Source organism: Gopherus evgoodei, chromosome 10, assembly GCF_007399415.2.
Source record: "Gopherus evgoodei ecotype Sinaloan lineage chromosome 10, rGopEvg1_v1.p, whole genome shotgun sequence".
NCBI lineage: Eukaryota > Metazoa > Chordata > Testudines > Testudinidae > Gopherus > Gopherus evgoodei.
In genome coordinates, this window is record NC_044331.1 from 30,147,117 (window position 1) to 30,164,286 (window position 17,170).

Here is a 17,170-nt window from a genome sequence, read left to right on the forward strand (position 1 = left end):
GACGACCATGTATTATATAAACAAGCAGGGCGGCACGAGATCCTCTCCCATGTGTCAAGAGACCTTACGGCTCTGGGACTTCTGTATAGCCCATTCTATTCACCTCATCGCGTCCTTTCTCCCGGGGGTTCGGAACACGCTGGCAGATCATCTCAGCAGGTCCTTCCTTTCCCACGAATGGTCCCTTCGCCCGGACGTTGCTCTTTCGCTCTTCTGGAGGTGGGGGTTTCCCTGAATGGACCTCTTCGCATCCTACGGGAACAGGAAATGCCAGATGTTCTGCTCCTTTCAAGGCTTCTCACCGGATTCGGTGGCGGACGCCTTCCTTGTTCCGTGGATGATGCACCTGCTCTATGCCTTTCCACTGTTTCCGCTCGTCCACAAGGTCCTATTGAAGGTGCGCAGGGACAAGGCCCGCTTGATCATGATAGCTCCAGCGTGGCCCCAGCAGCACTGGTACTCCATGCTGCTGGACCTTTCCATAGCCGACCCTGTCCCTCTGCCCCTTCATGTGGACCTGATCACTCAGGACCACGGCAGGCTCCATCACCCGGACCTTCAATCACTCCACTTCACGGCGTGGCTCCTGAGTGGCACGACTCAGTCTGAGCTCCGTTGCTCTACCCCAGTGCAGCAAGTGCTCCTGGGCAGCAGGAAGCCTTCCACTAGAGCCATGTATTTGGCCAAATGGAAGCATTTCACCTGCTGGTGCGCGGAACGGAACTTCCTTCCCACCGAGGTCTCCATTGCTAATATCTTAGACTACATCTGGTCCCTCAAGCAACAGGTCCTAGCGATATCATCTCTCCGGGTTCACCTGGCTGCCATCTCCACCTTTCACCCGGGGGGGGTGGCCACTTGGTGTTCTCTCACCCTACGGTGACTAGATTCCTTAAGGGCTTGGAGCGTCTCTACCCCTAGGTTCGCCGCCCTGCCCCTACCTGGGACCTTAACCTGGTTCTGACCCGGCTCATGTTTCCTCCATTTGAACCATTAGCGACTTGCTCCCTTCTCTACCTCTCATGGAAAACTGCTTTCCTGGTGGCCATCACATCAGCGAGACGGGTCTCGGAGCTTCGGGCCCTCACGGTAGATCCCCCGTATACTGTGTTCCACAGGGACACGGTGCAGCTGAGACCGCACCCAGCCTTTCTCCCCAAGGTGGTATCGGTTTTCCATGTTAACCAGGAGATCTTCCTACGTGTCTTCTTCCCAAAACCCCATTCGACTCACAGGGAGCAGCAGCTACACTCACTGGACGTCCGTAGGGCGCTTGCCTTTTACATAGAGTGAACTAAGCCATTCCGCAACCCCCCCCCCCAACTCTTTGTTGCGGTGGCTGAACGTGTCAAGGGGTTACCCGTCTCCTCGCAGAGGATTTCCTCGTGGGTAACGTCCTGCATCCGTGCCTGTTAAGACTTGGCGCACGGGCCACGTGACTGGGCACTCCACCAGGGCTCAAGCCTCATCGGCTGCTTTTCTTGCTCACGTGCCCATTCAGCAAATCTGCCAGGCAGCAACCTGGTCTTCTGTCCATACCTTCGCTTCCCACTACGCCCTGGTTCAGCAATCTAGGGATGACGCAGCCTTCGGCTCTGCTGTGTTGCACTCTGCGACATCTCTCTCTGACCCCACCGCCTAGGTAAGGCTTGGGAATCACCTAACTGGAATGGATATGAGCAATCAGTCGAAGAAGAAAAGACGGTTACTCACCTTTGTAACTGTTGTTCTTCGAGATGTGTTGCTCATATCCATTCCACACCCACCCTTTTTCCCCACTGTCGGAGTAGCCGGCAAGAAGGAACTGAGGAGCAGACGGACTGACAGGGGTATATATCAGGCGCCATAGCGGCGCCACTCCAGGGGGCGACCTGCCGACCCACCGGAGTTGCTAGGGTAAAAATCTTCCGACGAACGTGCACGCGCGGCGCACACACCTAACTGGAATGGATATGAGTAACACATCTTGAAGAACAACAGTTACAAAGGTGAGTAACCATCTTTTCATGGCTCTGAATTCCCCCCACCCCCCTTGTTTTTCTCCTTCAGACATCCAGATGTTTGATTGTAAGTCCTTTGGGATATGGATGTTGCCTTCCATATTTGTGTTGAGGTCCCTAGTGCACCTTTCGTTAGATACAGCAGTATAAATCTGTGGTGGCCCATTGCCTAATTTTAAGACTTTTTAAAAAAAAAATATACTTTACATTTAACCAGAAATTAAGTAATTAATGCTACTGATTACAGACTATTCGAAGAATGAAGAAAGTTCAGATTCCAGTAGCCCGGCCGGAACCTGAGCCAGTATCTGAAAATGAGGAGGATAGTTATGAAGAGGAAATGCATGATCCAAGAAGTGCACGCAGTGGGCCAGGCGTCAGCAGAAGGCATGAGAAGAGCTGGGTAAGAGACCGAAGCGGAAGCAGAGAGAGAAGTTTATCACCAAGATCAGACAGGAGATCTGTTGCTTCCAGTCAACCTGCAAAACCTACCAAAGTAACATTGGTGAAATCTAGGAAAAATGAAGGTATGTCCACTGACTTTTTGCTGTCTCCGTCATACTTTTGGTTGTAATTTTGTACCGAAATGTTAAAGGTTGAATTTTAGATTGAATTATTGATGAATGTTACGTTGCTAAGGGCTTATTAGACTAATCTAGACTAGAGCGCTACCTACAGGTCTTAAAATTACTGTACTTCTAGTGCTAGGTTTTTCTCCATGTTTTCTTGTACTAGTGTATGTGATTGATTGAAGGGAATGCTCAAATTTCATTTGAACTGGAATTGTAATTGCATATCCAACTTCTGCTAGCCACTAAAATTTTACAAACACATATTGAATAGTATATACACACTCAAAATATAGAATAAACTTTAACATGGAATTAAGGTTGAGACTATATCTGCTATCAAGCTTTTTTGAAAGATGGCCAACTTTAAAAAAAAAAAACACAACAAAACAAAAGAAACAAAAAAATACCCACCACACACAGAATCATGGTTAATGTGTGATTTTTTTTTTTCCATTTAGCATGGGGCTATTTAAAAAAAATTACACAACTGCTATATAATATGAGTACGATCTGAAAGGTTTGGTGGTCATTCTGAAGATAAACCTCAGTGTGTGAGGGACGGCGAAGTTGTCGCATAATATCTAGCTCTAACTATAGTGGTGCTATGAGGTCAGTAATCTTGCTGACCTTTAAAAAGGAAAAATTTGGTAGAGAAGGAAAGAAGAGAGGGGATAAGATTTTCACTTTATTTAAAATAAAAAATCATCCTCTTCCCATAGTTTTACAGCCTTATTAGGTTTTTATATATGTTGTGTAAACATTTGTCGAATTTGGGAGTCAGAAGTGGATGCAGCATCTTTGTTGCTTGAAATCAGTTTGTTTATTCTGATTATAGGGGCCAGTTAGAGGAAGAATTTAGATGATCACAGAACAATTGAGGAATATAGCACTCATACAAATTGCTACGCTGGCAGCCGTTGGCAGCCAGCCCATATGAAAATAGGGATTGGCATACCTTAGTTTTTAAGGAATAGCTATATGCCAATTATGCAAGTAAGATTCCCACAGTTGTTCAGAGAACAGGGAATTTCATAATAGGCAGTTGTACCGTATCTCTGCCCTTGGCTTAACAATACTAGTTTGCTATAACCCTCAATACGCTACTGTATTAAAAACACTTGAGTTTTTACTGGGTTCTTGTTTGAATGTAAATCTGTAAAGCAGTGCTGTATATCCATAAATGTTGCTTCTTTAAACTGAGATTTCATACTGGGTTTTTTTTTATTCTAAATAGAGTATGGTCTGCGCTTGGCTAGCCACATATTTGTGAAAGAAATATCCCAAGATAGTTTGGCAGCAAGAGACGGCAACATTCAGGAAGGTGATGTTGTATTGAAGGTACAGTATATAGCTGTCTTTGCTTAGCAAAGGAACCAGTATGTTGATTGTACTAGATGTAACTGCCTCACAGGTGTATGTAACTGTCAATAGAAGAAATGTCAGGTTTTGTATTTTTTGCATTGAGGGAGGAAGGTTAAGAGTCTCTGATTCTGTAGCCTTTACTCACATAATTAGTCCTGTTGTATTAATTTTGATGGATTATATGGGCCCAAAGAGTCAGAGGTGCTAACAATACCCTGTCAGTGTCCAACATTAAACAGTGTTAAGCGAGGCTTGGGGTTTAGTATACAGAAATCTCAGCCCGCTAAGTGTCATGGCAAACAAGCCATTACATTTTTTTAAAACTTGTGTTAAAGATACAGCAGAGAAGGAAAAACATGTTAAAGCATTTGAAATATAAAGTATTAAGAAGGCTTTTATTTTAACAACATCCTTTGTTCCCTTTCCCTTTAGCTGGAAAGAGTTTTCAGAAAGTAAACCCCTTGTTTGACAGTAAAAAATGGTAATGTCCTTTTCTGGGGGGGAAAAAGGGAAGAAATTAGTTGAGATGAGCTGGAGCTATTGATGTTGTTTTTAAAGTCCAGTCCCATTTCCTAAAAGGCAAAACAAGACAAAAGCACACAAAAGGGGGGAAAAAAACCACCAGAGATGGAAAATTCAGCTTCTGTGGTTGCCTTTCACTTCCAACATCCCTGCTGGAGAAACACAGGCATGCCACACAATCTTTAGTCATTCTGAGACCTGCCAAAGTTGTACCAGCATCAGGCTGTTTAGGGCATTGCATTTAGTTGCCTCTTTGGTCATGGGCTCATAGCAGTGTTGCACAATATACAGTCTTTGCCTACGAAGCCAGGGTCTTGTTAGACAGAAGGCAAGGGGAGTAGATAGGAAAGAGAGAAGAAATGAGATGGGGAAGGAAAAAGACCTGAGTGGGCCTAAGAGGGTGACAAAGTCTCACATCCCAGGTGGTGATTGAGATTTATCTGGAGCAAGTGGAAGTGGCTATCTGGGTCACTCTACTGTCCTTATCCTGAGAGAAGTCCCTAGACTGGTCCAAGACAGACTTAAAAGTGTTATGGTAAATCCTCTGTGGTCCCAGGAGACGGTGGCGGTGGCAACCATGATGGTAAAGCTCATTCTTTTCCTGTTCTTTGTTCATCATGGTTTTTGGCAGCCAGCTTCTTAATTTCTCCAAAGTATTTTCTTTTAAGAACCTCCAAAAGGGGAGACATGGGAATTAGAGCATCCTGTCATTATTTTGTCCACCAGTTTAGGCCTAATTTTTGAGAGACAAATTTTAGTCCATAGATTTCCAGTCCCAGGCTTTTCTTGTTTACCAGGCATGATCTTGATCTTAATACAGGCCTTGAATTATATTGGTAAGCCATTTTGTTTGTACTAATTCAGTCTCTCTCTCTCTCCCTTTTATGAATAACAAAGTGATGGGGAAAAAAAGTATAAGTATTTTGACTTTTTATGAACTTTCACTCACTTTTCACAGTTGATCTTGTAATTAGGGTCAATTTGTAGGCCCAATCATTAAAACGATTGCTTTGTCATTGATTAGTTGGAGAATTAATTGGGGCTATTTGTCTGAGCAAAGGTTTCAAGATTAGGCGTTAATTTAGTAACTCTAATACAGAAGTATACCATTGTGCATCACAACCAGATGTCTTGGGCTGAATTATTTTTAATTAACTTCATAAACTATATTGTGTGGGGAGGTTAACAGTTTTCAGTGCATGTCATTGCTACAAATCTTAATTTTATTGGTGCAATTAGTGATCAGGGGCAAATCCTCCCACTGCTATGTGGAGTTTTGTAAGGCTTACAAAAGAAATTACTTTAGGTTTCTTAATCATTACAGATTAAAGTAATGAGACTTTAAATTTAAAAGATGAGCATTAGTTTTCTGCGTTCTGTGGCTCAGATGTGTTTGCATTAATATTTTCATAATATATAAATATGTTGAGTATATTATATTCATTTTTCTTGACTAAATAGCTGGGTATCTCTAAGTCCCATCAGACTTAAAACTGTCATTTAAAGATGTCATTATAGATTTTAATTTTTGTGCAAGATTGATCAAGGCAATCTGATTCTGATAAATCAATTGGAGGCTTGCATTGCAAAGAGCGAGGTGGCAAAACTTAAGAACTCAGCTGAATCAGAACTGCTGTTAGACTAGAAGTAGTTTCCCTAGGCATCAGTTCTGCAAGATAAAGTACCACTGAATTTCCATAACTTTTTGGTCTATTTCAGTTAATCTGCTTGCCTAAACTTGAATCTTTTAGCTACTTGCTTAGATATTGCTGTTTTGTTGTTTCCATTTTTAAAACAAGGTTGAAGACCATTTAACAGCAAAATTATATTTACTAATTTTGAAGGGGTAAATTTGACCAGTTAAGAGTTAAAAATAGTTATTGTAGAGAGGGAGTACTCTTATTTGTTAGCTTTAAAGGAGTTAGCTAGTGGAGCTAGATTGTTTTGTTTTCCGTTCAGTTCCTATCTCTAGTCTTTTTGCTCTATTACAGATAAACGGCACAGTCACTGAAAATATGTCGCTGACAGATGCAAAAACTCTAATAGAAAGGTCAAAAGGCAAGTTGAAGATGGTGGTTCAACGAGATGAGCGAGCAACTCTTTTGAATGTCCCAGATCTTTCTGACAGCGTTCATTCTGCTAATGCTTCAGAAAGAGATGGTGAGTATAAACTTATTTCCCAAGGTAAAAATATATTTCTTATGTCGCTGGGTCATGAAGATGTGAAATCCTAGTGTGGAGACAGAGGATGAGGGAGGAGAAAAGAGGAGGGATCGACATTTGAGCGGCTGATAAACTTGTTCAAACACCATTGGAATTCACATCTTCAAGGATATGAAAAAAAGACTATTCAAGAAAAAGCAATTGGAAGAAAAGGAACATTAACTTTAGGTGATTTATTTTGAAGTCAGTGCAGAAGATCTGACGCACTTCATATGTATTTTCTGCAAAATTATTTCCATTTTGGGCAGGTCATATCATCATTTTACTTACAATCATTTCATGAAAAAACAACTTTTATTTAACAGACATTTCAGAAATTCAGTCGCTGGCATCAGATCATTCCAACCGATCACATGACAGGCCCCGCCGCAGTCGTTCACGATCTCCTGACCAGAGGTCAGAGCCTTCAGACCATTCCAGACATTCTCCACAGCAGCCCAGCAACGGCAGGTGATGGTAGCATTGTATTATTTTTAATCAACTATTAAAGTGACATTAAGTACCAAGATTGTTTGTGTTTTTTTACAGTACCACAAATGTGGCACAGTATTGTGGAAATGGTAGCATGATATAGTACTGAAATTATGTATCTAGAGTTGGGCCTGAACCAAACTCATGTTTCAGACATCTTTCAGTTTCAGGGAAATTTGAACCTGGAACTAAATTTTTTGGCTTGGACTCTTCTCTACTTTATCCTGTTCTTTAAGGAAATTATCAAAATTAAATGGTATTCCTTTTATGTGACTTACTCGGTTTGACATTAGTGATATAGTGTACTGAAGTATATAAATTATCTCACTATCTCAGTTTCAGAAAGTTAGAAGTGGACTACAATAGCTATACTCAGGCTGAATAGTACCACAAGCCCCACTGACAATTCAGTCTGAGTAGTTATTGCGAGATGGTGCTTATTTAGTTAACAACTTTTGTTTTCAGACTTTAACACAGTTAGTTTGTTTTTCAAACATGTTTCAAAAAACTTTTTAATTCCAGTGAAACTACCCTATTTAGGAAAAGTAGTTCTTCTTCGAGTGATTGCTCACATCCATTCCAGTTAGGTGTGCGCGCCGCGCGTGCACGTTCGTCGGAAACTTTTTTACCCTAGCAACTCCAGTGGGCCGGCAGGTCGCCCCCTAGAGTGGCGCCGCCATGGCGCTCTATATATACCCCTGCCGGCCCGCCCGCTCCTCAGTTCCTTCTTACCGCCGTGTCGGTCGTTGGAACTGTGGAGCGCGGCTTAGCTGTCCTCCACGTCCCTAGCTCTCCTAGTTTTCAATCGCTTATCTCTAGTTCTATATAGTGTTAATTAGTGTTGTTAAGTAAATAGTTTAGTCAATAGTTGTTAAATAGTTCTTGGCCGGGGGCTTAGCCCTTCCCGGCACCCGGCGCCAGGCTCATGCCTGTTTCGCCGGGCTTCAAGCAGTGTGCGGCCTGCAAGAAGCCCATGCCCACCAGCGATCCCCACGAAGCGTGCCTGAAGTGCCTCGGGGAATCGCACAGGTCTGACAAGTGCCGCATCTGTAAGGCTTTCAAGCCGAGGACAAAAAAGGAGAGAGATCAGAGGCTCCGAACTCTCCTCATGGAGGCGGCACTTGACCCGTCGACTTCGCGGACCGTGGTCTCGGCACCGGCACCGGATCGCTCCGGCACCGAGAAGACTCCTCGGCACCGACCTTCTCCGGCACCGGAATCACAGCCTAGGCCGTCGAAGTCTGCTACTCCGGCCAGGCAGACCCGGCTTGAGCGCCCGGCCTCGACATCGGCCGCGGCACCGCCGGCACCGTCAGCACCGTTGACTCCGGGCCTGGCGGGTCCGTTGAGTCCGGTGCCGCCGAGCTCCCCCATGAGATCTGGGGTTGAGATAGTGGTCCCGTCAACACCGGAGACCTTCGCCTCGGCTCGGGACCTTATTGCCCTGACGGAGCCCACTCGGCTGCCACCCCCGGTACCTCCGGTGCGGGTCGTGTCCAGGGGCAAGCCCATGATGTCGGCGCCGCCCAGAGACAGTCCTTCGCCATCTAGGTCCCGACGTCTTGGGCGCTCCAGATCCCGACGCCGCTCGCAGTCCCGGCACCGCTCCCCTCAGCGGCACCGGTCGCACTCGCGGCAACGGTCGACCTCCGGACGGTCGCGGTCAAGCTCCAGTCGGCGTCACCGGCACCGCGACTCCAGGAGCAGGTCCCATCGCTACTCGCCGCACCGGTCGACCTCCCGGCACCGAGCTGGTGGCAGGTCCCGGTCTCGGTCGACCTCCCGGCGCCGAGCCGGTGGTAGGTCCCGGTCGACCTCCCGGCACCGAGATGGTGGCAGGTCCCGGTCTCGGTCGACCTCCCGGCGCCGAGCCGGTGGTAGGTCCCGGTCGACCTCCCGGCACCGAGCCGGTGGCAGGTCCCGCTACCGAAGCGACACCCGGTACCGATCAGGATCCCGGCACCGAGACAGATCCAGGTCCCGGTCCCGATCCCGGCACCGATACGACTCCCGGCACCGGTCCCCGGCACCGAGACGATCCTCCGTGCCGACCCGCACCGGCCCGTACCATCCGGGGTCGGCCCCGCCGTGGCCCTCGAGACAGCCGTCCGTATCTTCGCAGGCGGACAGTGCGTATGCGCTCGGCACCGACCGGCAGGCGGCGCTCTTCGGGGATCCGCCGCTGGAAGACCAAGGCCCACCACAGTGGGGATTCTGGACACCCTGGGCATACCATCAGGCCCAGGGCCCCCAGCAGCTCCCTCCCACACCGGCGAATGCGGAGCGTAGGGCCCCTGAAGCCTCCTTGTCTCGCCCCCCTCCCTCCCCGGAGGCGGAGGAAGGGTCCAAACAGCAGGACTCCGCTGTGGCTCCGGAGGTAGAGGCGAGGGCTGAGGAAGACCCTCAGTTGGACACTATCGTGCCTGGGGTCTCCTCATCCTCCTCCCCGGATGAGGCGGTGGCGGGTACCTCCTCCAACAGTCCCCCCCCGCTGGATCTCAGGGCGCACCAGGACCTCCTCAGGCGGTTGGCCCAAAACCTGAGTCTGCAGGCAGAGGAGGTCTCGGAGATAGAGGACCCGATTGTTACCATCCTCTCTTCGGATGCTCCCACCAGGGTCGCCCTGCCCTTTGTACGGACCATTCAGGCCAATGCCAATACTATCTGGCAGTCCCCGGCCTCCATTCCTCCGACAGCGAAAGGAGTCGAGAGAAAGTACATGGCCCCTTCCAAGGGGTATGAATACTTGCACGTTCACCCGACTCCCGGTTCACTGGTGGTGCAGTCGGTGAACGATAGGGAGCGTCACGGCCAGGAGGCTCCGGCCCCCAAATCCAGAGAGGCCAGGCGGATGGACCTCCTTGGCCGTAAGGTATATTCGGCTGGGGCCCTGCAGCTCAGGGTCTCTAATCAGCAGGCCCTGCTGAGCAGGTACGCTTTTAACTCCTGGGTGGCAGTGGACAAATTTAAAGAGCTGCTGCCACAGGATGCTCGCCAGGAGTTTACGGCCATCCTGGACGAGGGCAAAAAGGTCGCGCGCACGGCCTTACAAGCATCCTTGGACGCTGCGGACTCGGCTGCCCGTACCCTCGCGTCGGGAGTTACGATGCGTCGCATCTCCTGGCTGCAGGTTTCCGGCCTTCCGCCAGAGCTCCAGCACACGATACAGGACCTTCCTTTCGAAGGCCAGGGCCTGTTTTCGGAAAAGACAGACCCCAGACTCAAGAGTCTGAAGGACAACCGGGTCATTGCGCGGTCCCTCGGGATGCACACCCCCGTGACGCAGCGTAGACCCTTTAGGCCACAGCAGCAGCCGTACCGTAGGCCGTTTTCCCAGTTCCGCCAGCGGCAGGACCCTTACAGGCGCCGCGGCAGGAACGGCAGGCGCAGGCAGTCTGGGAACCAAGGGGGGCAGAACCAAGGCTCCTCGAAACCCCCGCCTGGTCCTAAGCCTTCATTTTGAAGGTGCGCCCGAGGGCGCTGTAGCAGTTTCCCCTATGGATCCTTTCCCCCCGTTTTCAAACCGCCTTTCGTTTTTCCTCCCGGCGTGGTCCCAAATAACATCGGACCGCTGGGTCTTAAACCTGGTGCAGACGGGATACCGCCTGCAGTTTGTTTCGTTTCCTCCTTCCCGCCATCCTTCCTCGTCCCTCTTCAGGGACCCCTCTCACGAGCAATTCCTTCGACAGGAGGTGCAGACGCTCCTCAGCAAAGGAGCCATAGAGGCGGTTCCGGAAAACGAGAAAGGCAAGGGGTTTTATTCCCGCTACTTTCTGATCCCCAAGGCCAAGGGGGGCCTCAGGCCTATCCTCGACCTGCGAGAACTCAACAAATACCTCGTGAAGTTGAAGTTCCGCATGGTATCCCTGGGGACCATTATTCCATCCCTGGATCCGGGAGACTGGTACGCCGCCCTCGACATGCAGGACGCGTATTTTCATATTGCCATTTGGCCGCGCCACAGACGCTTTCTCCGCTTCGTTGTGGGGGCTCTTCGTTATCAGTTTGCAGTCCTCCCTTTCGGCCTGTCCACGGCCCCAAGGGTGTTTACAAAATGCATGGCAGTTGTCGTGGCGCATCTTCGACGCAACCGTGTCCACGTGTTCCCTTATCTGGACGACTGGTTGATTCGGGGCACGTCGGAGCAGCAGGTCAGCAGCCATGTCCGCCTGATCACCGCCGTATTTGCAAGTCTGGGCCTCCTGATAAACACAGACAAATCCACTCTGAGGCCCACGCAAAAGGTGGAATTTATCGGGGCGGTCTTGGACGCCACGATGGGCAGGGCCTCGCTGCCTCTGCAACGGTTCCAGACCATGGCGGCGATCGTTCAGCGTTTGCGGTCAGCCCCGTTGACGTCAGTAAGGACATGTCTAACCCTGTTAGGCCACATGGCAGCGTGCACTTTTGTGACCGGCTACGCTCGGCTCCACATGAGGCCTCTCCAGCTGTGGCTTATCAGCCGTTACAGGCCGCAAAGGCAACCTTTAGACATGTTAGTCACAATCCCCCAGAAGGTCTTGGACTCTCTCGGCTGGTGGTTGGACCAGTCCGTGTTATGTGCGGGTCTTCCCTTTCACCCCTCTCAGCCATCGGTATCCCTGACAACGGATGCCTCAGATCTGGGCTGGGGGGCCCACCTGGGGACCCTGCGGACACAGGGCCTGTGGTCCCAGGAGGAGGTGGGGCTCCACATCAACATACGGGAGTTGAGAGCGGTCCGCCTTGCTTGTCAAGCGTTTTGTCATCAGCTTCAGGGTCGTTGTGTCGCCGTGTTTACGGACAACACGACGACGATGTACTATATCAACAAGCAGGGCGGCACCAGGTCCTCCTCCCTGTGCCACGAGGCGATACGTCTCTGGGACTTTTGCGTAGCCCACTCCGTTCACCTCAGGGCTTCCTTCCTCCCTGGAGTACGGAACACTCTGGCAGATCGACTGAGCAGATCCTTCCTGTCGCACGAGTGGTCCCTTCGCCCGGATGTCGCTCTCTCCATTTTCCGGAGGTGGGGTTATCCCCGGGTGGACCTCTTTGCGTCCAGGGGGAACAGGAAGTGCCCAGCATTCTGCTCCTTTCAGGGCAGGGAACCGGGGTCGATAGGGGACGCCTTCCTCATCCGGTGGTCGACCCACCTGTACTATGCATTTCCCCCGTTCCCTCTAGTCCACAAGGTCCTCCTGAAGGTGCGCAGGGACAAGGCGCTCGTGATCATGGTAGCCCCGGCGTGGCCCAGGCAGCACTGGTACACCATGCTGCTGGACTTGGCCATAGCCGACCCAGTTCCCCTGCCCCTTCATCCGGACCTGATTACCCAGGACCACGGGACCCTGTGTCACCCAGACCTGCAGTCGCTGCACCTAGCGGCGTGGCTCCTGCGTGGCTGACTGGCCCAGAGCTGCGATGCTCCACGCCTGTGAGAGAGGTGCTCTTGAGCAGCAGGAAACCGTCCACAAGAGCCACGTATTCAGCGAAATGGAAGCGCTTCTCCTGTTGGTGCGTAGAGAGAAATCTCCGCCCTATGGAAGTTTCGGTTTCCGAAATATTAGACTACGTTTTGTCCCTCAAAGGGCAAGGTCTGGCCTTATCGTCGTTGCGAGTCCACCTAGCTGCTATCTCCACCTTTCACCCGGGTGCGGACGGTCGCTCCGTTTTTTCTCACCCGACGGTGTCGAGATTCCTTAAAGGGCTGGAACGTTTATTCCCTAACGTCCGTCCCCCTGCTCCCACCTGGGATCTTAACCTGGTGTTGTCCCGACTCATGGGGCCCCCCTTTGAGCCGTTAGCTACTTGCTCCCTGCTCTACCTCTCTTGGAAAACTGCCTTTCTAGTGGCTGTCACCTCAGCTAGACGGGTGTCGGAGCTCCGAGCTCTTGTGGTAGACCCCCCATATACGGTCTTCCACAAGGACAAGGTGCAGCTGAGACCACACCCTGCTTTTCTGCCCAAGGTGGTCTCAGCCTTCCATGTCAACCAAGAGATTTTCCTTCCGGTTTTTTTCCCAAAACCTCACTCCTCAGGCAGGGAGCAGCAGCTCCACTCGCTGGATGTCCGTAGGGCTCTCGCGTTCTACATAGACAGGACTAAGCCCTTCCGAAAATCCCCCCAGCTTTTCGTGGCGGTAGCAGATCGTATGAAAGGTTTTCCTATCTCCTCCCAGAGGATATCCTCTTGGGTTACGTCCTGTATCAGGACTTGTTATGACTTGGCCCATGTCCCTGCGGGCCGTGTGACTGCGCATTCTACCAGGGCGCAGGCGTCATCGCTGGCTTTCCTAGCCCGTGTGCCCATCCAGGAAATCTGTCGGGCAGCGACCTGGTCATCGGTCCACACTTTTGCTTCCCACTACGCCCTGGTCCAGCAGTCGAGGGAGGATGCGGCCTTCGGAACTGCGGTGCTCCGGGCCGCGACTTCTCACTCCGACCCCACCGCCTAGGTATGGCTTGGGAGTCACCTAACTGGAATGGATGTGAGCAATCACTCGAAGAAGAAAAGACGGTTACTCACCTTTGTAACTGTTGTTCTTCGAGATGTGTTGCTCACATCCATTCCACACCCGCCCTCCTTCCCCACTGTCGGAGTAGCCGGCAAGAAGGAACTGAGGAGCGGGCGGGCCGGCAGGGGTATATATAGAGCGCCATGGCGGCGCCACTCTAGGGGGCGACCTGCCGGCCCACTGGAGTTGCTAGGGTAAAAAAGTTTCCGACGAACGTGCACGCGCGGCGCGCACACCTAACTGGAATGGATGTGAGCAACACATCTCGAAGAACAACAGTTACAAAGGTGAGTAACCGTCTTTTCTTCAAACATTTAATCTAAAATGTTTGTATTTGGTGGTAGGAAAATGATACTAGCTAAAAGTGGGGCACAATGGGTTCTCTCTCTATCTGTTCCTGTTCAAGTCTAGACGAGGCTGTTACATGGAATTCAGTCTTAGGTAAGAATAATATAAATGCGTCCATTTCACTTTTGCACAGCATGTGCATTAAATAGTGACATTCCAATTCAAGTTAGAAATAGGAAGTTAACCAATTTATGAGATTTCTACGTTCTTGTTCAAGTAAGTTGTGTGTGAGAAGAAAAGTTTCAGGCTTAGACCAATTACAGACTGTTGGTCAAGAAAAGATGCCAGAATTAGGCTTGAGATGTAATAGAATGCTCCAGATTATTGCTGAATGGGATATTCCTGTCAGAATAGCTGCCTAGTTTGACAGGGTATTGCTATCAGTTGTGAGCCTCAGATCCAAACAGGGTCAGGATTGGATATTTCAAATTTATGTATGAATTTGAGCCCCAATGACAAGATATTTCAGGAAGCGATTACCGTCAGGAAAGTGTGTAGATGACATTTTATTAAATTCCTGTAGTTACGAGGAAAAAGCTAAACAACTTTTTTCCTTGCCAAAACACCAACTCAGGGTTTGAAACTGCTCTTGAATTAGATGGTAAAACCACAAACACCTAAGAGCAGGGAGTCTGAGCACTGTTAATCATTAGTCCATGAAACGGAGTAAAACACATGAACCTGTATCTTGCCAGGTAAGTAGAAATGTTGTATTTATGATGTTCAAATTTTATTTGGTATAGTCTAATGATTGGAGATCTTGAACTTCATTTTATAGCCCTTTGCTTACCCATGAATGTTGAAGAAATGCACTTCACTTTTCATCTTCACAGGGAGGAACTACAGGTACATTACAGCAGATCTTCTGTTTGTTGCACCATGTTTGGAGACAAGCAGACTTGTCAGGCAGGAGACACTTGAAGTGACCATGCTCCTGAGGACCCTATCAATTGTATTCTGCCTCCAGTAGCTGTCAACAGTCTCACCCAAATTGTCTGCTCAGAGCAATTAAAAAACACTTTGAAATCTTAAATTAGGTATGGGTAGGTTGGGCTAGAATAAGCTCTGGAGACTTTTTTTTCTCCCCCATTTCCTCCTCCTGTCTGTTTAAGACTAAGGGGTGGTCCACACTAGGGGGGGGAAATCGATCTTAGATACGCAACTTCAGCTACGTGAATAACGTAGCTGAAGTTGAATATCTAAGATTGGATTACTCACCCGTCCACACCACGCGGGATCGATGTTCGCGGCTCTCTGTGTCGATTCCGAAACTCCGTTGGGGTTGATGGAGTTCTGGAATCGATATAAGCGCGCTCGGGGATCGATTTTAACCCGCTGATACAGCGAGTAGTCTGGACGTGGCCTAAGACTAATGGGTGCAGCAGTGTCCCTGAGCTGGCTGCTGCAATGGTGAACAAAGAAGCACAAGCAGAAAGGCCAGCGTAGCTCCCTTTGAGGGTTGCTTATGTGGGATCCTGTTTGTCTTCTGCAGAGACCATGTCACCCCATCTTTCTTCTCCACCCATCCACATGCATCTGTGAGACCTCTGGGGGATCAGAGAAGGAACAAGGAGGATAGATGATTGTCCCTCATCTCCCTGTGGGACTGATCCATTTTCACGCACTAGATGTCATGCATATGATTGCTCTGGCAGGGCGTAAAGAGAAGGACACCCAAGCAGAAGAAACCTGCCATCATACCAGTGGGGAAAGGATGCTAAGATGGCCTCATACCGAGGCCTCTGCTAACTTGTACCACTCTGCCTAACTGTAAACCCACCAAAAGAGTAGTGAGAGCTATGATAGCTCAGATGACATCCAGGCAGCCAACAAGGAGCTGTCTAGGGTGTACAATTTTTGCCTCATCTTTCCAGGGGTCGGGGTTAGTGTATCCACTGGCTGGCTCTCATATACTCAGGGTTCTCCATACCATTACCTGCTTCAGGATTCCTCAGCACTTTTGTGTCTGCCCTTGGGAACATTAGCAAACATCCTAATGTAGGACTGTCAAGATTTTTTCCCCACTTTGAACTTTAGGGTAAAAATGTGGGGGACCTGCATGGACCCTTCTAAGCTTAATTCCTAGGTTAGATCTGGTAACGCTGCCACCAGCCAGAAGTCTGTCTGGCACACTTCTGTTCCCCCAAAACCTTTCCTGGGGAACCCAAGACCCAAACCCCTTGGGTCTTAAAAAAGGAGAAATGAACCATCCCCTCCTTTTCCTCCCAGACTTTCCCGTCCCTGGGTTGCCTTGTGAAGCTTCACATCGATCCAAACTCCTTGGATCTTCAAACAAGGAGGAATTAATCATCCCCCCTCCCTTCCCTCCACCAATCTCTGGTGAGTAGACTCAATCCCTTGGATTCTAAAACAAGGAAAAATCGATCAGGTTCTTAAAAAGAAAGCTTTTAATTAATTTTTACTTTTTCTTTCTTTATCTCTGTAAAATCAGGATGGAAAATGCTTTATAGGGTACTCCGATTCATATAGACTAGAGGGACTCCCCCCCGCCCTAGCCTGAGATTCAAAGTTACAGCAAACAGAGGTAAAAATCCTTCCAGCAAAAGACACATTTACAAGTTAAGAAAACAAACATAAGACTAATCCGCCTTGCCTGGCTATACTTACAATTTTGAAACATGAAAGACTGATTCAGAAAGATTGGGAACACCTGGGTGTACGTCTGGTCCCTCTTAGCCCCACGAGCGAACAACGAACAAAACAAACAACACAAACAAAGACTTCCCTCCACCAAGATTTGGAAGTATCTTGTCCCCCCCATTGGTCCTCTGGTCAGGTGTCAGCCAGGTTCACTGAGCTTCTTAACCCTTTACAGGTAAAAGAGACATTAACCCTTAACCATCTGTTTATGACAAGGACGAAGAAAGTTCAGCCATGGGCATGACCATCAAGGACCTGGGCCCCTGCCTGCCTAGAGAGCCTTCTCTTTCTGGGTCATCTAAGGACCACATTCCTTCTTCGGATCCGGAGAAAAGAAGTAAAAACAAAGTAGACTCTAAAAAGGCTTCCATATGCAGGTGATATATTTCTTTTCTTTTGCCATCTAAAAAGAGTAAGAAGTGTTCCTGTAACCAAACCATAATATTCATCTTCAGACTGTAACCATAATGGTCGCTCCTCCACAGAATCCATCTGTAAAGCTCAGTTAGTGCAAG

General features: G+C 49.1%; 1 protein-coding gene across 6 annotated transcripts in view; it reads left to right on the plus strand.

The window, feature by feature from the left end:
- The window catches only part of TJP1 (tight junction protein 1), a 316,033-nt gene that overhangs the window by 231,060 nt on the left and 67,803 nt on the right, over positions 1 to 17,170 (plus strand). For all 6 annotated transcript variants that reach the window (XM_030577350.1, XM_030577352.1, XM_030577351.1 and 3 more), the window contains 4 exons: positions 2,248 to 2,527; positions 3,807 to 3,910; positions 6,448 to 6,616; positions 6,985 to 7,129. In XM_030577350.1, the coding sequence (XP_030433210.1) occupies positions 2,248 to 2,527; positions 3,807 to 3,910; positions 6,448 to 6,616; positions 6,985 to 7,129 (698 nt within the window). The remainder of the gene's footprint in view (positions 1 to 2,247; positions 2,528 to 3,806; positions 3,911 to 6,447; positions 6,617 to 6,984; positions 7,130 to 17,170) is intronic.